General features: G+C 44.2%; 1 protein-coding gene across 1 annotated transcript in view; it reads left to right on the top strand.

The window, feature by feature from the left end:
* Positions 1 to 26,014, top strand: part of PAOX (polyamine oxidase) — a 131,421-nt gene that overhangs the window by 58,618 nt on the left and 46,789 nt on the right. The window contains exons 4-5 of the mRNA XM_073686119.1: positions 13,324 to 13,579; positions 13,844 to 13,956. Of these exons, the coding sequence (XP_073542220.1) occupies positions 13,324 to 13,579; positions 13,844 to 13,956 (369 nt within the window). The remainder of the gene's footprint in view (positions 1 to 13,323; positions 13,580 to 13,843; positions 13,957 to 26,014) is intronic.

Consider the following 26,014-nt stretch of genomic DNA (forward strand, 5'->3'; position numbering starts at 1 on the left):
CCAGGGAAGTTGCCAGTTCAACTGCTAGGTCTTCCTGAGTGGCTCTTTTTTAAATACTGTCCACTTAACCCCAAAAAGGCCATTGCCAACATCTTCCATGCCAGCATCAGCAGGGGCAGGAAAAAAAACAGCCTGACCACCACCTGCATGCTCAGGCATATGACAGCAAAGCACCCGAGTAGTTTGGCCGAATGCCAGGGTCCAGAAACAGTGTCTGCTGATGACACCACTGCCTCTTCCCTTCTTCCCAAGCCTCCGTCCATGATGCAGGCGAAGATGCTTTCCACCCTGCCTCTGTCATTGCACACTTGCAACCATCCCAGTCAGCAACCCCATCCTTGTCCCAGTGCAGCATTCAGTTGTCCCTACTCCAGTCCTTGAAATGCAAGCTCAGGCCACAATACTAAACTGCCACATTTCTCGACTGCTTGCACTAGAAATTTTGCCTTTTAGGCTCGTGTAGGCGGAAGTAACCTCAGGGCGGCTGCTGTCCCTCGGTACTCGGTCATAAGCCACCACTATTTCTCCCAGTGTGCAGTCCCTGCCTTATACTAGCACATGTCCCAGAACATTACCCGTACCCTTACCAACGCAGTTACTGGGATGGACCCCCTAACCACAGACACGTGGACAAGTGCTTGTGGCCAGGGACTGTACATCGCACTGACTGCACACTGGGTTAATATTGTGGATGCCGATACCCAGTCAGACCCTGGGATGGAACATGTCCTCCCGATGTAGAGGATTGCGGGCCCTGGGTCAATCAGGGTTGCCCCCACATTCTACAGCTCCTGGACCTCCTTCTCCTCTCCGCTCTCCATCTTTGAAATGACCACATCAGTCGCAAGTTGGAAGCACTGCTGCACTGCCTCGACCAAGCGACAACAGGCTGTGCTGAAGATAATATGCTTTGGTGACAAACCGCACACTGCTTTTTGTTGAAAGCTATAACAGAGCAGGCAGATCTGTGGCTCTGACCGCTGAACCTTCAACCAGGCATGGTTGTGTGTGACAATGGCCGGAACCTGGTGGCAGCTCTGAGGCTTAGCAACCTCGCACATGTACAATGGCTGGCCCATGTGCTCAGCTTAGTGGTTCAGCTTTTTCTCAAAACCTACCCAGATCTGCCAGAGCTGCTTGTGAAAGAACGCCACGTTTGTCGATCGCAGCATTCTGGGAGCAAGGGGGGGAGGCATTCGTCAATATTTGCCTCTCCGGCGTCCCGCGATGTGTGAGCCGAGTCCCGAATGTTGTCATGGTGATCCGGGTCACCAGGAGGCAAGAAGTTACTTTGGTCATGCGCAGTGCGCATCCAAAGTAACTTCTGCATGCGGCTCTGACAGGCTGTATATAGCATAGAGATGTTGCTGCATCTCTATGCTATATAAGTGATCAGACTGCGAAAAGCGAAATTCCCATAGTGGGACAATGTGTAAAAGTAAGAAAAGTCTCAAAGTGAAAAAAATGAATTAAAAACAATTGTAAAAATATTAAAAAAAAATGAAAAAAATAATCCAAAAAAATATATATATACACTGTACCCATAAATAAATATTAATGTGAAAAAAAACAAAACAAAAGTACACCTATTTGGTATTGTCACGTCCGGAACGACGTGACCTATAAAACTGTCCCACTAGTTAACCCCTTTAGTAAACACGGTAAAAAATAAAAATAAAAAACGAAGCAAATAACGATGCTTTATCATACCGCCAAACAAAAAATGGAATAAAACGCGATCAAAAAGACAAATGTAAATAAAAATGGTACCGCTGAAAATGTCATCTTGTCCTGCAAAAAACAAGCCGCCATACAAGCCGAAAAATAAAAAAGTTATAATTCTCAGAATAAAGTGACGCAAAAAAATATATTTTTTCTATAAAATAGTTTTTATTGTGTAAAAGCGCCAAAACATAAAAAAATTATATAAATGTGGTACCGCTGTAAATGTACTGACCCAAAGAATAATGCTGCCTTATCAATTTTACCACACGCAGAACGGCATAAAAAAAGCCCAAAAAAACAATTCCTGAATTGTTGGTTTTTGTTTATTCTGCCTCCCAAAAATAGGAATAGGAAGCGATCAAAAGATGTCACATGCCCGAAAATGGTACCAATAAAAAGGTCAACTTGTCCCGCAAAAAAACAAGCCATCACATGACTCTGTCGGCCGAAATATGGAAAAATTATAGCTCTCAAAATATGGCGACATAAAAACTAGTCTTCGCAAAAAAAAAAGAAGGGTTTTTTAGTGGGTGACAGCTGTCAGTCATAAAAACTCTATATAAATCTGGCATTGATGTAATCGCACCGACCCGAAGAATAAAGTCGTCTAATCACTTATACCACTTACACCACACGAGGAAAAAATAAACTCTAGGGTTAGGGTTGTGCTATAGTTAGGGTTGTGCTATAGTTAGGGCTGTGCTAGGGTTAGGGTTGTGCTAGGGTTAGGGGTTTCCGCCCCATATGCTTTGTAGCCAAAAAAACCTTGCGGGGATTGCCTGCTATGCACGAGCGATCCCCGCATGTTTTTTTTGGGTGTCTAATAACCGTGAAACATGCGGAGCAGGGACTCGAGCATGTCACTCGAGCACACGCTGTACATGGTGCATACCTGAGTACCCGATGCAAACTCAAGTAGCGAGCAGTTGCGCTCAAGACTAATGACAACTTATTCAATATGATGACCTAATGTTATCAATTTCTGTGTCGTACCAAATGGTTCAAAATGTTCACTATACCCCTTGATAAAGTCCTAGTTTCCAAAATGGGGTCACTTCTGGGGGCTTTCCACTACTTAGGTGTATCAGGGGCTCTCCATACGTGACATATCATCCGCTCTCAATTCCAGCCAATTTTGCTTTCAAAATGTCACACAGTGCTCCTTCCCTTCTGAACCCTGCCGGGCGCCCAAAAAGTGTATTTTCCCCACATATGGGGTATTGACGTACTCGGGAGAAATTGCACAAAAGTTTTTGGGGTCCATTTTCTCCTCTTACCCTTGTGAAAATAAAAAATGTCGGGCCAAAACATCATTTTTGTGGAAAGTTTGATTTTTTTTTTTATTTTCACGGCTCCATGTTATAATCTTCTGTGAAGCACCTGGGGGTTCAGGGTGCTCACCACACATCTAGATAAGTTCCCTGAGGGTTGATAAACTTATTGAATGTGGTTTTGAGCACCTTGAGGGGTGCAGTTTTTAGAATGGTGTCACTTTTTGGTATTTTCTGTCATAAAGGCCCCCCAAAGTCACTTCAAATGTGATGTGGTCCCTAAAGAAATGGTTTTGTAAATTTTGTTGGAAAAATGAGAAATCACTGGTCAACTTTTAACCCTTATAACTTCCTAACAAAAAAAATGTGGTGTGAGGTTCGGATTAAGGAGAATGTTAGTCTTAGATAAGTTGCAGAATGGAGGGCACGGGAGGGGTGATAGACAGGAATGAGATATAGGGCTGTGGAGAGTTTTGTGGGTGAGAGAGATGAGTTTGTATTGTATTCTCTAGTGAATGGGTAACCAACCAGTGCAATGACTGTCACAGTGTAGAGGCTTCGGTGAAGCGGCTTGATAGAAATACGACCCGGCTGGTCCAGAATGGATTGGAGAGGAGACAGTTTGTTTAGAGCAGTGTTTCCCAAACTCCAGTCCTCACGGCCGCCCACAGGTCATGTTTTCAGGATTTCTATAGTGCTGCACAGCTAAGAGAATTACTGATGCCTTGATGATACTTCCACCACCTGGCCAATGCTAAGAAAATCCTGAAAACATGAGCTGATGGGGTCCGTGAGGACTGGAGTTTGGGAAACACTGGTTTAGAGGGAGACCGATTAGAAGAGAGTTGCATTAGTGAATAAGAGCGACAGTAAGGCTATGTGCCCACGATGCAGAAATGCTGCATATTTTTTGCGCTTTTCTCTCGCAGGAAAAACGCATGCGTTTTTTACATGCGTTTTTCCCGCCAGGTAGAAGCGTTTGTCAAGCGTCTTTCCATGCATTTCTGCACGTGGGTTATCAAGCGCTTTTCCAAGCGATTTTAGCATCACTTGGAAAAGTGCTTGACAACTTGTTCACACTATATAAATCCATGCAACCGGCATTGATTTATATAGCGTGACCAAGTTAGTTAAAAAAAAAAGAATAAGAATGGTAAAAAATAAAATTTATACTCACCTTCCGTTGTCCTCCCGGTGTTATCTCCGCTGCGTCCGGTGTGTTGGGTGGCTCGCGCTGTTGTGAAGGACCTGTGGTGACGTCATTGAGCCATGTGATGGGTCACATGACTCAGTGACATCATGGCAGGTCCTTCACAACAGCGCGAGCATTGCAAGAGACCGGACGGAGCAGACAAAACATCGGGAGGACATCAGAAGGTGAGTATATACTTTATTTTTTATTTTAAATTCTTTTTTTTTACAGTTTCTATGGTACCCAGGTCTGGATGAGAGTCTCCTCTCCTCTAGACTTGAGTACCATCCGCACATAGAAACGCATAATATCCGTGTGTACAAATGTACTGACACGGATATTATGCGTTTCAATGCAAGTCAATGGCGGCGATTACGCTGCGTGTCTGCAAAATTAATGGACACGCTGCGGATTTTTGAGCGCAGCATAAACGCTGAGGAAAAATCCGCAGCATGGGCATTGACATTGTGACTTGTCATTGGGGACCATGGGGGCGGATTACCAAGCGTTTCCCAAGCGTTCATGCTGCGGAAATTCCGCAGCATAAACGCTTGGAAAATGCATAGTAGGCACACAGCCTAAGAGTTTTAGCAGTATCAAAGGTGAGAAAAGGTCGGATTTTGGAGATGTTTTTAAGGTGCGGGTGCATAAAAATTAATTCATCGCACACTCTTTAAGTTGCTATTTGGTGTAAATTTATTTACAGGCAAGAAAAAATCTAGAAACAATACAGTGGTGGAGGCGACAATAGACGTTTTGGCCGCACAGGCCTTATTCATTACGTCGCTATTGTATCTGATTTAGACCATAAGTCAAAGGAAAGGACCAGAGTATACGGATAGATGGGAGCGCCGCTCCTTCACCCTCCACAGCTACCACACGTGGGACCTCCACCTGAGAGACGTCATTGACGCAGGATTTATGTTACGGATCCGGGTGGGGGAACCTCTGTGCCGCAGTGCAAGGAGGGACCCAGAGGGGCGTAACTAAGAATCAACTCAGACCGACCCTGGTCGTACTGCGGCTAACGACTCCGTGACCAGTGAGGGACTGAGCAGAGGGACCAGGTGCTACTCTGGGGACGATCTTGTAAGAGAGCAGGTGGCTCCCACGGGTCAGCAGACTGGGACTGACCGGTATAGCGGATGGACACAACAGGCAGGCAGAAGTCTCTGGATAGTTGACAGGTGGTCACGGCACGTGATGGCAGAGCAGGTTGAAGTCTCTAGGTAACAGACAGGTGGTCACAGCAAGTGACAGCAGGAGCCTCCTGGTAGGCTACGGCAAGTGACGGCCAAGCAGGCTGAATTCTCTAGGTTAGCAGGCGGGTGGTCACAGCAAGTGACAGCAGGAGCCTCCAGGTAGGCTATCAGGTAACAGGCAGGTAACAGGCGAGTGCTCCCAGGTGAGCGGGCTAGCCGGCACGGCAGGTAGCAGGCAGGTAACTGGCAGGTGCTTCCTGGTAAGCAGGCGGACTTGCCCATAGACAGACTGGCGAGTAGAACGGAAGGCAGACTGTCGGGCTGGAGAGTAGTCAGACTGGCGGACTGGAACAGTAGTCAGGCTGGCAACTGGACCTGAGGGCTGAAGCTGAGGTAAGTATGCTGTGCATCAACTTTTGCTCGGGCACCTCCATTTTGGAGGAGGTGCCTTATATATGGGAGGACCCTCGGCTATTGGCCGGGGACTCCTTAGGATGGCGCGAGCGGGCCGTTTAAGAGAGAGGGAGCGCGCACCCTAAGCACAGTGCCTGGGAAGCTGCGCGCGCCGGCAGCAGCAGGAAGAGGAGCGCAGGAGGACGCCGCGCGGGGAGCGGAGAGGTGAGAGGTGAGAGGGACGGCGTCTCTGCCTGGCTGACATATATTGGTACCACTGTGAAGCCTTTCACTGGATCATCTATCCGTATACTCTGGTCCTTTCCTTTGACTTATGGTCTAAATCAGATACAATAGCGACATAATGAATAAGGCCTGTGCGGCCGAAACGTCTACTGTCGCCTCCACCACTGTATTGTTTCTTGATTTTTTTCTTGCCTGTAAATAAATTTACACCAAATAGCAACTTAAAGAGTGTGCAATGAATTAATTTTTATGCAATTAACGGACATTACCAGTCCATTGCATCTGCACCTCATCTAATTTAGACAGTGTGCACGCTAATTATCTACTTTAAGGTGCAGGTGACACGAGCGAGTGAGTGATTGTACGTGGGGAATAATGGAAACTTGCGTGTCAAATATGACTCCAAGACAGCAGGTGTGCTGCTTGGGAGTAATGGTGGCACCACCTAAGGAAACTGCAAAGTCAGGTATAGGTAGGTTAGCAGAGGGAGGAAACACAAGGAGTTCAGTTTTAGGCTATGTTCCCATGATGCAGAAATGCTCTGGATTTTTTTTGAGCGTTTCTGCATCTCCCTTGCAGGAAAAACGCATGCGGATTTTACATGCATTTTTCCTGCCAGGGACAAGCGGAAGTGAAGCCTTTTGATCATGCGATTTTGCAAGCGCTTTCCAAGCGATTTTAGCATCACTTGGAAAGTGCTTGACAACTAGGTCACACTATATAAGTCCATGCAACCGGCATGGATTTATATAGTGTAACCAAGTTAGTTAAAAAAAAGAATAAAAATGGTAAAAAAAAAAACCATATACTCACCTTCCGATGGCCCCCGGTCTCCTTATCCGATGCGTCCAGTTTTCCCGGTGTCTCGCGGTTGTGTAAAAGGACCTTCCATGACGTCATTTAGTCATGTGACAGGTCACGTGACCGCCGACGTCAGCGGTCGCGTGACCCGTCACATGACTAAATAACGTCATAGCAGGTCCTTTTAGCCCATCGCGAACTGCTGGGGAGCCAGGATGCATCACTATGGAGACCGGAGGCCATCAGAAGGTGAATATAATGTATATTTTTTATTTTAATTCTTTTTTTTTTACAGGTACTATGGTACCCGGGTCTGGATGAGAGTCTCCTCTTCTCCAGACCCGGGTACCATCCGCACATTGAATCGCTTAATATCCGCATGTGCACATGTAGTCATGCAGATATTAAGCGATTCAATGCAAGTCAATGGCGGCGAAAACGCCGCAATTACGCAAAATAATTGGTAGTGCTGCGGATTTTTCCGCAATAATAATCCACAGCGGAAATTTCCGCAGCATGTGCACAGCACATGCGGATTAGCATTGGGGAACATTGCAGACCTTGTACCAAGCGTTTTTTAAGCGTTTCTGCAGCAGAATTGCCGCTGCGGAAACGCTTAAACGCACGCATAGTGGGCACACAGCCTTAGAGAGATTAAGTTTCAGGCCCTTGTTGAAGAATTATTTTAAAAAATTCCCATCTGACAACACTTGCGGCAGAGGTCACAGTTCATTGGACAACCAAGGAGTACAGGCAAGGGAGACACAAACCAGATGCGGCAGAGGCAGGAGAACACTGTCAAAGGTCTGGGACAGTTTTCTCAGACCCTCCCAGCGCCCCATCCCTGATACGTGGGGTACTCTGGCAAGGAGGGAAAAGTTTTGAAAGATGCTGAAGGTCTACCTTGGCGACTGTACCTGCGTCCTCCATAATTCCTCTGTGCCTTACAACTGTTTGGTATCCAAGCTGGACACATGGCATGAACTGTCTCTATACGCCTTGGAGGTCCTGTCCACTAGCGTTTTGTCAGAGATGGTTTTTAGTGCCGCCGGGGGCATTATAACTGATAGGTGCATCCGCCTATTAACTGAAAATTATGACAGACAGACTCTTATCAAAATGAACAAGGGTTGGATTGGACCAGACTTCTCAACACCACCAGATGATGGTAGCGGAACATAAACTCAAATCCAGTGTTTATTTTTTTGGGGGTCTATTCCCATGCACCCCTTCACACCCAGACATGGGTACACACTTCAGGATTTCTTCTATTTTATGTTGGCTTCCTCCTTCTCCTCAACCTCCACCGCCATATCACCAGGGTGACCATCATGCAAGGCCCTCATAATTTTTTTGAGGATGTTTATGATGTCCTAGGAACTATTTTTAGAGGCCTACCTCTAACTTCATATATAATATATATATACAGTACAGACCAAAAGTTTGGACACACCTTCTCATTTAAAGATTTTTCTGTATTTTCATGACTTTGAAAATTGTACATTCACACTGAAGGCATCAAAACTATGAATTAACACATGTGGAATTATATACTTAACAAAAAAGTGTGAAACAACTGAAAATATGTCTTATATTCTAGGTTCTTCAAAGTAGCCACCTTTTGCTTTGATAACTGCTTTGCACACTCTTGGCATTTTCTTGATGAGCTTCAAGAGGTAGTCACCGGAAATGGTTTTCACTTCACAAGTGTGCCCTGTCAGGTTTAATAAGTGGGATTTCTTGCCTTATAAATGGGGTTGGGACCATCAGTTGTGTTGTGCAGAAGTCAGGTGGATACACAGCTGATAGTCCTACTGAATAGACTGGTAGCTGTTTTTTTCTTGCCATAATTCTAAGTAAAGAAAAACGAGTGGCCATCATTACTTTAAGAAATGAAGATCAGTCAGTCCGAAAAATTGGGCAAACTTTGAAAGTGTCCCCAAGTGCAGTTGCAAAACCTATCAAGCGCTACAAGGAAACTGGCTCACATGAGGAAAGAAAACCAAGAGTCACCTCTGCTTCTGAGGCTAAGTTGATCTGAGTCACCAGCCTCAGAAATCGCAGGTTAACAGCAGCTCAGATTAGAGACCAGGTCAATGCCACACAGAGTTCTAGCAGCAAACACATCTCTACAACAACTGTTAAGAGGAGACTTTGTGCAGCAGGCCTTCATGGTAAAATAGCTGCTAGGAAACCACTGCTAAGGACAGACAACAAGCAGAATAGACAAGTTTGGGCTAAAGAACACAAGGAATGTACATTAGACCAGTGGAAATCTGTCCTTTGGTCTGATGAGTCCAAATTTGAGATCTTTGGTTCCAACCACCGTGTCTTTGTGAGACGCAGAAAAGGGGAACGGATGGACTCTACATGCCTGGTTCCCACCGTGAAGCATGGAGGAGGAGGTGTGATGGTGTTGGGGTGCTTTGCTGGTGACACTGTTGTGGATTTATTCAAAATTGAAGGCATACTGAACCAGCATGGCTACCACAGCATATTGCAGCGGCATGCTATTCCATCCGGTTTGCGTTTAGTTGGCCCATCATTTATTTTTCAACAGGACAATGACCCCAAACACACCTCAAGGCTGTGTAAGGGCTATTTAACCAAGAAGGATAGTGATGGGGTGCTACGCCAGATGACCTGGCCTCCACAGTCACCAGACCTAAACCCAATCGAGATGGTTTGGGGTGAGCTGGACCGCAGAGTGAAGGCAAAAGGGCCAACAAGTGCTAAGCATCTCTGGGAACTCCTTTAACATTGTTGGAAGACCATTTCCAGTGACTACCTCTTGAAGGTCATCAAGAGAATGCCAAGAGTGTGCAAAGCATTCATCAAAGCAAAAGGTGGCTACTTTGAAGAACCTAGAATATAAGACATATTTTCAGTTGTTTCACACTTTTTTGTTAAGTATATAATTCCACATGTGTTAATTCATAGTTTTGATGCCTTCAGTGTGAATGTACAATTTTCATAGTCATGAAAATACAGAAAAATCTTTAAATGAGAAGGTGTGTCCAAACTTTTGGTCTGTACTGTATACCCACCAGGGGTCAATGTTTTCTAACCTATGTACTTAGTGCATGGCCATTACCAGTCTAGGAGACCCACTCCTTAATTCTAAAAAATAAATTTTTAACTGTTGCCCACTACTAAGTCTCCTCAAATGTGTATTGGAGTGCATCATAATTTTTAGCAGCCTTTGAAATTGCTGCATACACAATAACAGTATAGGAGGCACACTCCTTAATAATGGGAAGGACAATTCAAATAGATTCTATATTCTAGAATGTTACCTGTCTTATCTGAAATTCATTTGCAGGGTGAGCTACCGCAATATGGATAACGTATTACACTGATCCAGCCAGGTATTATTGCCTTATACTGCTTGCTGCTGGTGCTAAATACAAATCTATTCTATTCCCTATTAATACCGCTGTTACACACGTGGTCAAAATTGTTGGTACCCCTCGTTTAATTAAAGAAAAACCCATAATGGTCACAGAAATAACTTGAATCTGACAAAAGTAATAAGAAATTAAAAATCTATGAAAATGAACAAATGAAAGTCAGACATTGCTTTTCAACCCTGCTTCCACAGAATTTTAAAAAAAAGTTAAACTCACGAAACAGGCCTGGACAGAAATGATGGTACCCCTGAAAATAATGTGACAAAAGGGACATGTTAAATCAAGTTGTGTCCAATAATTAGCATCACAGGTGTCTACAATCTTGTAATCAGTCAGTGGGCCTGTATATAGGGCTACAGATACGCACTGTGCTGTTTGGTGACATGGTATGTACCACACTCAACATGGACCAGAGGAAGCAAAGGATAGAGTTGTCTCAGGAGATTAGAAAGAAAATTATAGACAAGCAAGTTAAAGGTAAAGGTTATAAGACCATCTCCAAGCAGCTTGATGTTCCTGTGACTACAGTTGCACATATTATTCAGAAATTTAAGATCCATGGGACTGTAGCCAACCTCCCTAGACGTGGCCGCAGGAGGAAAATTGATGACAAATCAAAGAGACGGTTAATACGAATGGTAACAAAAGAGCCCAGGATAACTTCTAATAAGATTAAAGGTGAACTTCAAGCTCAAGGAACATCAGTGTCAGATCGCACCACCTGTCGTTGTTTGATCCAAAGTGGACTTCATAGGAGACGACCAAGGAGAACACCATTGTTGAAAAAAAATCTGAAAAAAGCCAGACTGGAATTTGCCAAACTACATGTTGACAAGCCACAAAGCTTCTGGGAAAATGTCCTATGGACAGATGAGACAAAAATGGATGTTTTTGGCAAGGCACATCAGCTCTATGTTCACAGATGGAAAAATGAAGCATATCAAGAAAAGAACACTGTCCCTACTGTGAAACATGGAGGAGGCTCTGTTATGTTCTGAGGCTGCTTTGCTGCATCTGGCACAGGGTGTCTTGTAACTGTGCAGGGTACAATGAAATCTCAAGACTATCCAGGGATTCTAGAGAGAAATGTACTGCCCAGTGTCAGAAAGCTTGGTCTCAGTCGCAGGTCATGGGTCTTGCAACAGGATAATGACCCAAAACACACAGCTAAAAACACCCAAGAATGGCTAAGAGGAAAACATTGGACTATTCTGAAGTGGCCTTCTATGAGCCCTGACCTAAATCCTATTGAGCATCTTTGGAAAGAGCTGAAACATGTGGTCTGGAAAAGGCAACCTTCAAACACGAGACAACTGGAGCAGTTTGCTCATAAGAAGTGGACCAAAATACCTGTCGAGAGGTAGAGAAGTCCCATTGACAGTTACATGAATCGTTTGATTGCAGTGATTGCCTCAAAAGCTTGTTCAACAAAATATTAAGTTAAGAGTACCATCATTTCTGTCCAGGCCTATTTCATGAGTTTAATTTTTTTTTAAATTCTGTGGAAGCAGGGTTGAAAAGCAATGTCTGACTTTCATTTGTTCATTTTCATAGATTTTTAATTTATTATTACTTTTGTCTGATTCAAGTTATTTCTGTGACCATTGTGGGTTTTTCTTTCATTAAAAGAGGGGTACCAACAATTTTGACCATGTGTATAGATGCATTTACGATAGGGGCAGGTGCTGCTAGGTGGTATCATCAGCTCGAGATGAGTGTTCATTCTGGTCGCATAAATCTCTTCCACAGTCCATAATTTATTTATTATTTATGTTATTTATTTGGCCTTATATACAAGTCATGACCCTGCAAGCATGTTTCTTAACATTTCTTCCAGGAAAATCCATTTTAGCTTTGTTTTTGTTTTATTTTTATTTTTTTTGTCAGTCCATACAAGTGGCGTAATACTCTGACAACATTGTTCACATATATGCTATTGGTCAGCGAACAAGTGTGAATAGGTTTGAACAACACACAACTGACAGACTTTAAATTGAGTGTAATATCTGGCACGCTCCCCAAAATGTCACGATTATTACCGCAGTAATATCGGATCACGTCTGATGACCATGGTTTTAGGCAGTGGTGTTATAGATATGTTATTGGTCAGCGGCCAAGTTTGAATAGGTTGAACAACACGCAACTGGTAGACTTTAACTGGAGTGTAATATTTGGCACGCTCCAAAAAATGTCACAATTATTACGGCAGTAATATCAGATTACGGCTGATGATGGACAAGTTTCTCAGCTTCTACAATACAGCAATGTGAACAAAATCAAACATCTGGCTGTATTCTGCTAACAAGCAAATGGAGCATTAAAAATGGTGTACTATAATGATTTTTAAGCAAATAATCAGGATTAAGATCAAAAAATGAAATTAGCCCTGATATCTAGGGCTATGGATATCTGTAAAAGAAGCAGACAGAACGTGCAGTGGATCCTACTCTGCTCTATACATTCTCCACAAACTCTGCTTGCCTAACTCCTGCTATCACCAGGAATAATATATGCAGATGGATTAGTCCTTAAAAGGACTGTTAGTTCAGATGTGTATATGTATTGCTGTGGAATGCCTAATACCTCACTAATTCTTGCCAATTCTCTCCCTAGCTCAGCAGCACCTCTCCCTACTCTGCCTTTCTGAAGGGTAGACTGTGATGAGCATAGGGTCACCGGGTCTGATATAGACCTAATGACTCTATGCGGCCAGCCAGTCACTGTAATGCCACAACCAACATGGCTGCGGCATTACAGTGAGTGGCAGGCAATTTCCACATGTTTATTCGCTGTCTAAACAGCGCCAAACCTGCTGGGCGGGGACTGGAGCTCCTGCCTGAGCATTCCAGAAGTACTCACCGAGCATCTAGAACAGTGAGATGCTCGGGCGGGTACAGAGCAGTAGCGACCACGCTCGCCCATCACTACTGGCAGCTGATCATTAGTTATCTTTGGTTGTGCAAATGTAATTTTATAGTATTTTCTTTGGAAATCCGTTAGTATTTAATTGAGGAACATCACACAATGAATGGTGGTAGCTAATAACATATATAGGACTTTCAGATGGTTTCATTTGTTTTCAGGAGTTCTGAAGAAACGAGCTATGGATTTTTTCAGCCCCGTTCTGCCACCTGGAAAATTGCAGGCTATTAAGAATTTGGGATTTGGAACCAATAATAAAATTTTGTTGGAGTTTGAGAAACCCTTTTGGGACCCAAACACTACAGTAATCCAGCTGGTGTGGGAAGGTGGTTCCCCTCTTACTGAAGCAAAGAAAGACTTGAGGCAGAATTGGATGAAAAAGCTTTCTGTATTTGTGGTCCTGGAACACCCGGAACAGTAAGTGAGAAATATATATTTTCATATTTTAGGAAACCACAAGTTATCTCATTACAGAGGGTTGTTCTTTCGACTACTACTCATTCCTACATGATTGGACTCACTGCTTGATCTGTGCAAAAAGCCGGACACCATTAATATTTACCACCGGGCAGCAAAAATCCAATCCATTAAAATGTTCTTTGCAGACTGTTTTAGAAGAATGTTGTTTTTTGTGGAGAATATGGTCTGATTCTGTAACAGTCTGATGTTTTGCTTTTCTAGGCTTGGATATGTGCTCTGTGGCTTTATTGCTGGAGAGGAGTCTGAATTTATGGAAACACTGACGGATGAAGAAGTTCTCTCTTCAATGACTGATTGTTTCAGAACATTCACAGGTAAATTAACAATATTTACCAATCATTGTCATACACCTCAGTTTTTAATAGCTAATTACACTATTAACTGTTACTCTAGAATTAACCATGGGTCTAATTTGACAATTTACCTTTAAAAGGTTTGTCGCATCTTCCCAACCTCCTGACTTCCTGATTTCTGGTGAAAGGTGGGCACTCCTAGTTGACTGACATTTTAGGCCAGCAGCATCATGAGGCTGCTAATCCCCTGCTCCGGCAATCCTGGCCAGCTCCACTGCAGTGATTACAAGCTTTATAGAAAAGAACTATTAAAAAGAGAAAGCGAGAGAGAGAGCTGCAGCTGGTCACCTTGACAATGAAAAGTAAAAAATTAAAATGGAAAGTCCAAATATCAGGAGAACGGAGGCATGTACAATTGCAATCAAAATTATTCAACCACCAAATTAGGTTTATTGTCAACATTTACAAATGTTTTGCTATTTGCAATAAACCAATCAAACAAGAACTATTTCAGTTTCTGAACTCAACTAATATAACAAGCAGTTTCTCCACAGTCAACACAAAATGTCACTTTTACTGACTACTGTGTTCTCAGAACTCCTTCATGACAGGCATTTTACTAATTAATAGAGCACCTTCTTGCTGTTTTGACCTGCTGCAAATGTAATGCATAGCCAGAGACCAGCTCCTGACAGCATTTCTGAGGAATCTCCACCCATTCCTAATGGACAACGGCCTCAAGTTGAGTAATATTCTGGGGTTTGCGTCCTGCAACAGACTATTTCAATTTTGTATAGTGTTCAGGTCAGGCATTTGTGCTGCCTACTGTTTTGTCTTCCAGGACCTCTAAAATCAGTTGTTGGTGGGCTTTGAGAGATATTCTTGGTATCATTGTGGGGTTGGAAAATCCAATGACGCCCAGGCTTTAGATTCCTTACAGAAGACATGACGTTAGCTACAAAAATTTCCTGATACTTGACTAAATCCATCATGCCCACCACACAGTGCAGTTTCCAGTGCAGATGGAAGCAAAATAGATGCGGAGGAATCACCTGTCTGTGAAAACTGAAACCTCAGTACCTGCTGCAATCAAATCTTGCTGCAGGTATTTTGCAGTTACTCAAGGGGTTTTAATTTTTAACCACTTTCTCCCTACGGAATCTGGTGACAGCCATTGATAACTTTTTTCTTGTATGACTTGTCAGAGAAGTCAGTGAATGTGCAACTTTATCTGTAGGAAAATTCAATGCTTTTATCTTTTTGTTTCCTTTCTTATGTTTTTGCAAGGCGGTGATCTTTTTTCTTAACTTTTTGAACCACTGTTTTGAAAACCCAAGAATATTAGCGAGCTGTAGGCCATTGGTCATGAGAAATCGGCTAAGTTTAGTCAGGAACACTGCCAGACACTTCTTCATGGTGAGAGAACCCACCAACTTAACAAAGTTGAAGCAGTTTTGTAGTGAGAAATGGGCTAAAATTTCTCCAAGCCAATATTCAGAACTGATCCACACTCACCGGAAATGTTTAGATGTAGTTACTGCTGCACAAGGGGGTCATACTAGATTCTGATAGGTAAGGTTCACTTTGCCATTTACAGACATGTGATATTGGATCATTTTCGTCATTTAAATAATGACAAAGTCTAATATTTTTCATTCAAATTTTGATTTTGTTGTCTACTTTTAGGACTTGTGTGTATATCTGTTGTATGAGGTTTGCAGCAGGTCACAGTAGAAAGTTGGGCTTTACTAAGCAGTAAAGAATGACACTTGTCATATAGTGGTTGAATAATTTTTAGACTGTAGAAGTCATTGAAAGTGGCATTTTGTGTTGAGCTTGGAGACCACTTGTTATATTAGTTGTGTTGAGTTATTTAAAGTTTTCTTATTTCTTTGGATTATTACAAACAGAAATTTTGTAAAACTTGATAAACTTTATCAGGAGTTGAATGCATTTGATTACAAGCATATAAACATGAAATAAATTAAGAAATAGCTTATTTTTACAATTATTACCTACATTTACACAATAAAAACGGACAGGAAAAACCTTTTAATATTTGCAAAGAAGTTAATTAATCCCTTCACGCTCCATAACGTATATATCCGTGGGTCAAGATATATGGAGCGGCTAGCTCCTTTTGCAGCTGTTTAACCACTTAAATGTCCACTTTCAGTCTTTGATACTGGGATTTATGTAGCTGATCCCGATGGAGCGTCCTCGCAGGTGCCTTCTGTCCCCCTCCCCAAGATCATGGAATGCCGATGGATTAACAAAACAGCGAGGGGCCTGCTGAAGGCCTGCATCGTCGTTATCTGTATATTATTATGGGCGTCATATGTGACCATGATTTTTACTGTATACTGCTAAGTACTGCAACAATTTGATCTAATGCTGCATCAGATTTTCACAAAAGTCCTAAGAGTAGATAAAGAGGACTAAATCAAATAATCGAGGTAAAAATAGTAGACTTTGTCATTTTTAAATGAGGAAATTTATCCAGTATCATGTCTCAGAGTAGCAAAGTATGTGACCATCGTTGTTCAGTATCTGTTGTGACCTCCTTGTGCAGCAAGAACTGCATCAACACATTTCCAGTAATTGTTGATTAGTCCTGCACATCGGCTTGGAGGGATTTGACCCTATTTCTCCTTATAAATCAACTTCAACTCTGTTATGCTAGTGGGATTTCTCCCATGAACTGCTTGATAAAGGTCCTTACACAAGATTTCCGTAGGATTACCGCCAGCACTTTGACTTTGGGTTGTTGCTTCATAAACCACGTTTTCTTGAGATTCAGCTTATAGACAGATGTTCTGACATTTTTGTTTAGAACAGAGGTCTCAAACACGCAGGCCGCGTGCTGCTCCTGAGGCTGCTTTGAGCGGCCCGCAGGCACCACAGACCCCTTGATGATCCTGACCTGGTACAGGAGGAGCCGCCAACAGTTGCGGTGCATTGCTACGCAGAGAAAGTCTTCCAGCATCGCATTACCAATGCCAGCCGCTGGCCAATCAGAGGCCAGCAGCTGACATTGGCGTGCCTGCGCAGCGGCATATGTCGTCACTGCCACTTAAATGTCCACTGTCAGTCTTTGATACTGGCATTTATGTGGCTGATCCTGATGGAGCATCCGCACAGGTACCTTCTGTCCCCCTCTCCAAGATCATTTAATGCCGATGGATTAACAAGACAGCCAGGGGCCTACTGATGGCCTGCATCGGCGTCATCTTTATACTCTTATGGGCGTCATATGTGACCATGATTTTCACTGTATTCTGCTAAGTACTGCATAAATTTGACCGCCCGCACTTTGACTTTGTATTGTTGCTTCATAAACCACGTTTTCTTGAGATTCAGCTCATGGACAGATGTTCTGACATTTTCGTTTAGAACAGAGGTCTCAAACATGCAGGTCGCATGCGGCCCCTGAGGCTGCTTTATGCGGCCCGCAGGCACCACGGACCCTTTGACGATCCCGACCTGGTCCAGGAGGAGCCGCCAACAGCCGCGCTGCACTGCCGCGCAGAGACAGTCCCCCAGCACAGCAATACCAGTGCCAGCTGCCGGCCAATCAGAGGCCAGCTGCTGACATTTGCGTGCCTGCGCAGTGGCGTATGACGTCACTGCCATGCGCGGATTTCAGCTCCTAGCCTCTGATTGGCCGGCGGCAGGCATTAGTAATGCTGTGCTGGGAGACTGTCTCTGCGCGGCAGTGCAGCGCTGCTGTTGGCGGCTTCTCCTGGACCTGGTCGGGATCGTCAAGGGGTCTGTGGTGCCTGCGGGCCACATGTGCACAAAAGACGCCGAGGGAACGGAGGACAGGTGAGAAGAATCTTTTTTTTTTCTCTTTTATGTGTGTATGAAGAATGGCACAATAGTGGACATACCTACAATATAGGGACCTGGATGAGGACATAGCTACAATATGGGGACATACCTACAACATGTGGACCTGGATGGGGACATATCTGACAATATGGGGAAATATCTACAATATGGGGACCTGGACGGGGATATATCTACAATATGGGGACCTGGACGGGGACATATCTACAATATGGGGACCTGGATGGAGACATAGCTACAATATGGGGACCTGGATGGGGCATTACTACCGAATGGGGGACATTACTACAAGATGGGGACATTACTCCAAGATGGGGACCAGGATGGGTCATTACTCCAAGATGGGGACCAGGATGGAGAGTATTACTACAAGATGAGGACCAGGATGGGGCACATTACTGCAAAACGAGGACCAGGATGGGGCATTTCTACAAGATGACGACCAGGATGAGGACATTACTACAAGAATAGGACCAGGATGGGGCACATTACTACAAGAATAGGACCAGGACGTGGCACATTACTTCAAGAATAGGGCCAGGACGTGGCACATTACTACAAGATTAGGATCAGGATGGGACACATTACTACAAGATTAGGACCAGGATGGGACACATTACTACAAGATTAGGACCAGGATGGGGCACATTAGTATAAGATTAGGACCAGGATGGGACACATTGCTACAAGATTAGGACCAGGATGGGGCACATTAGTACAAGATTAGGACCAGGATGGGGAACATTACTACAAAATGAGGACCAGGATGGGGCATTACTTCAAGATGGGGACCAGGATAGGGACATTACTACAAGATGTTTGCCAGAATTACTATATGATTCTAATTGTAAGACAATATTACTGTATGTGGCTAATTGGGGGCAACAAAATTGTAAAAATTAAAAATAAAGCATGAAAAAATATTTTGTCACTAAAAATGCTGTTTTATGTAACATCCCTGGCGGCGTGTTGGCATGGCTTATCATCTCCCTCCATGCGAGACCGCCAACTTACCTACCAGTCCAGGCTGCACACTATGCTCTTCTGCCTGCTCTGTGCATGTCTCTTGTCTGCTGGCTTAGGGCGGCAGCGCTGGCACTTCCTGATTCTTAAAGTTACAGTGTGCGCAGTCCTAATGCGTCCCCAGCCTGTTGCTGTGAGCAGGGTCGGACTGGGGTGCCTAGGGCCCACCAGGGGAACTGACTCTAGGGGCCCACACTACAGCCCACCATAAACGGTTTTATTACTTGTTATGCTTTTCTATAATGTACTATAATTACATGATTGGCCGCGCTGTGGAGCACTGAGCGGCAGGACTTTGTTCGAACAGTCATTCCGTACTGCCAGAGTCCCTTTAATGGTAACTTGTCACCTTGAAAAACGCTATTTATCTGCAGATATAGGGGTAATCTGCAGGTAAATAGGGTTTAAAGCCTGGTTAGACGGCTTAATGGAAAAGCGTTGGCTACACGGAGAAAATTACGTTTTATTCTCCCTGCCGCCACTCGCTTCCTGTTATAAGGTCGGTGCAAGGAGGGAGACATTACAGTCACCGCTAACTACAAAGTGAGGGTGCTACAATAACGTCCGGCACCTTGATTGTGCCACTTCCATGGAGCCCAACCTCAGGCTGAGCTTCATTGAACGACTAACATGGCAGCCGTACCTGGCAACTAGTGCTGAGCAAGAGTGGTCGGATAAGGTGTGATCCCAGCATGCTCGGGTGTTATCTGAGTATCTTGTAGTGCTCTGCTAATATGCTCGAGTCCCCAGGGTAGCATGTTTTGCGGCGGTAGGCAGATGCAACACATGCAGGAATTGCCTGTTTGTTAGGTAATCACTGCATGTGTTGCTTCTGTCTACCGCCGCAAAACATGTTACCGCAGGGACTCGAGCATATTAGCAGAGCACTACAAGATACCTGGATAACACCCGAGCATGCTGGGATCACACCTTGTCCGACCACGCTCACTCAGCCCTACTGGCAACCCATCAGCAACCTGCACCTGCGTCACAGGGGACTGAAGGGAGCAGGTGACTGCATGCACCGGCCATCGTGCTATCTAAATGCCGCTGTCAGTGATTGACAAGGGCACTTAAATACTCAAAACAGCAGCAATCAAGGCGAACTCTGATCACTGCTGTTACTGGCAGACGCCGGCTATGTAACACAGCCGACATCTGCCTGGTATGGAGCAGGCTCAGCTCCTGAACCCGCTCCATACAAGTACAGCCCTATGGTTATGACAAGGTTAGCAAATTTCACTTGTCTGTTCCTAAATGTGGAAAGACAAATGGAATTCCCTAACACATGTGAGTGAGTCCTAATAGATTTAGTAAAGGTGCCTCAAGCATATGAATGTTATTACACACCACAATGGACTCTTACATACACGCATCTTACAAAATACATATTATTCCAGATACGCAGACGTGCACAAACACACAGACGCGCACAAACACACAGACGCGCACAAACGCATCAGTACATGGAAACATCATCTGAACCACCATCATTTGTAATGTCAGGTCAGCCCCATATATCTTTCTATCACATAAACCTACAACTCCCAGTATGTAATTAACAATAGAGATACTGGGAGTTATCAGTCATCATCAGACTGTGGACCATACAGGAACCACAGTACTGATGAGACACAGGCAGGATCACAAATGAACATTTACATCCAGGTATCTTACCTGAGACGTCTTCTCTGATTAGAGTCGTTCTCTTTCTTTTCTTCCTCTTGTTCAGTCTCCATGATGAGTTTTCTCATCCACAGCTCGTCTCTGCAGACTTCCATCTTCTCCGGTCTTCTGCAGCTCATCCCCACACGATGCCCTTAAAGATAGCAGAGTCATTATAATGCTCCTGAATAAAAATATCTACACTGAGCCCCTGAATAAATCTAACTCTTACAATGCTCCCTGCACAAAACATGACATACACTCTACCCCTCTTATGGTACCTGCTCTCCACACTGTCCTCTCCTTACCATACTGGGCCCCCTGTTCACATTGTCCTCTCACACTGTGTCCCCCCTATACTGCCCAGTCTCTATACTGTGCCCCTTCATCACATTCCCCCCCTCCTCAGCATACTGTTCCCTCCTTGCTGTGCCCTCACACTGTTCCCCCCATACTACCGCATCTCTATACCGTCCCCCACACTACCTAGTCTCTGTGCTGTGTCACCTCACACTTTTCTCCCTCCATACTGTCTCCTCACACTATTCCCCCACTCTCCATACTGTCTTATACATCCCTTCCCCTTTCTGTTCCCGCACCCATTCCCACCCCTCTTGTAGTTCACCATACTGTTTCTTCACACATCTCCCCATTCTGTCTCCTAAAATTTCTCTCCCATCTCTCTCCATATATAATAAATCTTCGGAAGAGCACACAGACATGCAGAAGCGCTCTTACACACACGAACACAAGCGCACACAGAGACATACTAAGGGCTCTTTCACACGTCAGTACATGCGGTGACCGTTTCCACACGTACCAGAGACACTGACACACGTAGACCCATTCACATGAATGCGTATGTGCACATGTCAGTGTGTTTCCACTTTCAACAGACCATGTGATGTCCGTGGGCAAAACACGCTGACATGTCTGTTTTTTACCTGCTGTCCAGACCGCAAAAAGTCCTGCACACTGATGACAGTTAGCACGCGGTGCTTGGGAAGAGCGCTGAGCGCTGCCCTCATCATAGATCCCTGAAGGTGCTGCGATCAGCACCAGCAGGGTCAATGATGAGAGTAATAGTCTATACAAGCTGTGTCCAACTGTAAAAAGAATAAAATAAAAAAATCCTTATACTAACCTCTACTAAGTGTCACCCGCTGTAATCCGTGCGAGCGCTCACGCCGAGGAGAATGTGTCCTGCAGCGAGTGGGCTCCGGAGCTGCGCTCAACAAGTGGTGCCCTGTCATTCACTAAGCGCAGCTCTGGAGCAAGCTCGCTGCAAAAGTCATTCTCCTCGGCGTGAGTGCTCGCACGGATTACAGAGGTGAGTATAAGGATTTTTTTATTTTATTCTTATTTTTACAGTTGGACACGGACACGGTGGGAGTAGACTACTACTCTCATCATTGACCCCGCTGCTGCTGATCACAGCGCCTGCAGGGATCTATGATGAGGGCAGCGCTCAGCACCCGGCTCTTGGGAACAGCGCTAACTGTATACTGATTCCCAAGCGCCAGTATGTGTCACTTGGATGACACACAGGTGGACACGGATACCTCCAGTCCCGTAAATATCAGGACATGTGAAAGAGCCCTAATATACACACGCAGATACACATACTCACAGAAATGGGGACACGTACACACACAGGCAAGCACACACAGAAATGCACAGACACACTCAGACAATCGCACACACAAAAATGCAGACACGCAGGGAAGCGCACAGACACACACACACGTGTGAAGACACATAAACACACAGGCATACACAATGGACACACAGGCATTTACACACACACACACACACACAGGCATTTACACACACACATATAGGCATATACACACACACACAGGCATATACACACACACACAGGCATATATATACACACACACAGGCATATATACACACACACAGGCATATATACACACACACAAGCATATAAACACACACACAAGCATATAAACACACTGTACACACACACACACGCTGGCATATACACACACAGTCATACACACACACTGTACACACACACACACAGGCACATACACACACTGTATACACACACACACAGGCACATACACACACTGTATACACACACACACAGGCATATACACACACTGTACACACACAGGCATATACACACACTGTACACACACAGGCATACACACACACAGGCACATACACACACTGTATACACACACAGGCTTATACACACACTGTACACACACAGGCATATACACACACTGTACACACAGGCATACACACACACAGGCATACACACACTGTACACACAGACATATACACACACTGTACACACACAGGCATACACACACACAGGCATACACACACTGTACACACAGACATATACACACACTGTACACACAGGCATATACACACACACAGGCACATACACACACTGTACACACACACAGGCATATACACACAGGCATATACACACACTGTACACACAGGCATATACACACACTGTACACACACAGGCATATACACACACTGTACACACACACAGGCATATACACACACTGTACACACACAGGCATATACACACACAGGCATATTCACACACTGTACACACACAGGCATATACACACACTGTACACACACAGGCATATACACACACTGTACACACACAGGCATATACACACACACAGGCACATACACACACTGTATACACACACACACAGGCACATACACACACACAGGCATATACACACACTGTACACACACACAGGCATATACACACACTGTACACACACAGGCATATACACACACTGTACACACACAGGCATATACACACACACTGTACACACACAGGCATATACACACACTGTACACAGGCATATTCACACACTGTACACACAGGCATATACACACACTGTACACACACAGGCGTATACACACACAGGCATATACACACACACTGTACACACACAGGCATATACACACACACACTGTACACACACACACACACGGGCACATACACACACTGTATACACACACACACAGGCACATACACACACAGGCATATACACACACTGTACACACACAGGCATACACACACACAGGCATACACACACACACACACAGGCACATACACACACTGTATACACACACAGGCATATACACACACTGTACACACACAGGCATATACACACACTGTACACACACAGGCATATACACACACTGTACACACAGGCATACACACACACAGGCATACACACACTGTACACACAGACATATACACACACTGTACACACAGGCATATACACACACAGGCACATACACACACTGTACACACACAGGCATATACACACACTGTACACACACAGGCATATACACACACTGTACACACACAGGCATATACACACACTGTACACACACAGGCATATACACACACTGTACACACACACAGGCATATACACACACTGTACACACACACAGGCATATACACACACTGTACACACACACAGGCATATACACACACTGTACACACACACAGGCATATACACACACTGTACACACACACAGGCATATACACACACACTGTACACACACAGGCATATACACACACACTGTACACACACAGGCATATACACACACTGTACACACACAGGCATATACACACACAGGCATATACACACACTACACACAGGCATATTCACACACTGTACACACACAGGCATACACACACACTGTACACACACAGGCATATACACACACTGTACACACACAGGCATATACACACACTGTACACACAGGCATATACACACACTGTACACACAGGCATATTCACACACTGTACACACAGGCATATTCACACACTGTACACACAGGCATATACACACACTGTACACACACAGGCATATACACACACTGTACACACACAGGCATACAGTTATATGAAAAAGTTTGGGCACCCCTATTAATCTTAAGCTTAATGTTTTAACAAAATTGGTGTTTTTGCAACAGCTATTTCAGTTTGATATATGTAATAACTGTTGGACACAGTAATGTTTCTGCCTTGAAATGAGGTTTATTATACTAACAGAAAATGTGCAATCTTGCATTCAAACAAAATTTGACAGGTGCATAAGTATGGGCACCCTTATCATTTTCTTGTTTTAAATACTCCTACCTACTTTTTACTGACTTACTAAAGCACTTTTTTTGGTTTTGTAACCTCATTGAGCTTTGAACTTCATAGCCAGGTGTATGTAATCATGAGAAAAGCTACTTAAAGTGGCCACTTGCAAGTTGTTCTCCTGTTTGAATCTCCTCTGAAGAGTGGCATCATGGGCTCCTCAAAACAACTGTCAAATGATCTGAAAACAAAGATTATTCAACATAGTTGTTCAGGGGAAGGATACAAAAAGCTGTCTCAGAGATTTAACCTGTCAGTTTCCACTGTGAGGAACATAGTAAGGAAATGGAAGAACACAGGGACAGTTCTTGTTAAGGCCAGAAGTGGCAGGCCAAGAAAAACATCAGAAAGGCAGAGAAGAAGAATGGTGAGATCAGTCAAGGACAATCCTCAGACCACCTCCATAGAGCTGCAGCATCAACTTGCTGCAGATGGTGTCACTGTGCATCGGTCAACTATACAATGCACTTTGCACAAGGAGAAGCTGTATGGGAGAGTGAGGCGAAAGAAGCCGTTTCTGCAAGCACGCCACAAACAGAGTCGGCTGAGGTATGCAAAAGCACATTTGGAGAAGCCAATTTCTTTTTGGAAGAAGGTCCTGTGGACTGATGAAACCAAGATTGAGTTGTTTGGTCATACAAAAAAGGCGTTATGCATGGCGGCAAAAAAAACACAGCATTCCAAGAAAAACACTTGCTACCCACAGTAAAATTTGGTGGAGGTTCCATCATGCTTTGGGGCTGTGTGGCCAATGCCGGCACCGGGAATCTTGTTAAAGTTGAGGGACGCATGGATTCCACTCAGTATCAGCAGATTCTTGACAATAATGTTCAAGAATCAGTGACAAAGTTGAACTTACGCAGGGGATGGATCTTTCAGCAAGACAATGATCCAAAACACCGCTCCAAATCTACTCCGGCATTCATGCAGAGGAACAATTACAATGTTCTGGAATGGCCATCCCAGTCCCCAGACCTGAATATCATTGAACATCTGTGGGATCATTTGAAGAGGGCTGTCCATGCTCGGCGACCATCAAACTTAACTGAACTGGAATTGTATTGTAAAGAGGAATGGTCAAAAATACCTTCATCCAGGATCCAGGAAATCATTAAAAGCTACAGGAAGCGACTAGAGGCTGTTATTTTTGCAAAAGGAGGATCTACTAAATATTAATGTCACTTTTCTGGTGAGGTGCCCATACTTATGCACCTGTCAAATTTTGTTTGAAGGCAGATTGCACATTTTCTGTTAGTACAATAAACCTCATTTCAAGGCAGAAACATTACTGTGTCCAACAGTTATTACATATATCAAACTGAAATAGCTGTTGCAAAAACACCAATTTTTATAAAACATTAAGCTTAAGATTAA

This window comes from Phyllobates terribilis, unplaced genomic scaffold (assembly GCF_046119375.1).
Source record: "Phyllobates terribilis strain yellow unplaced genomic scaffold, ASM4611937v1 Scaffold_5__5_contigs__length_657084704, whole genome shotgun sequence".
Classification (NCBI taxonomy): domain Eukaryota; kingdom Metazoa; phylum Chordata; class Amphibia; order Anura; family Dendrobatidae; genus Phyllobates; species Phyllobates terribilis.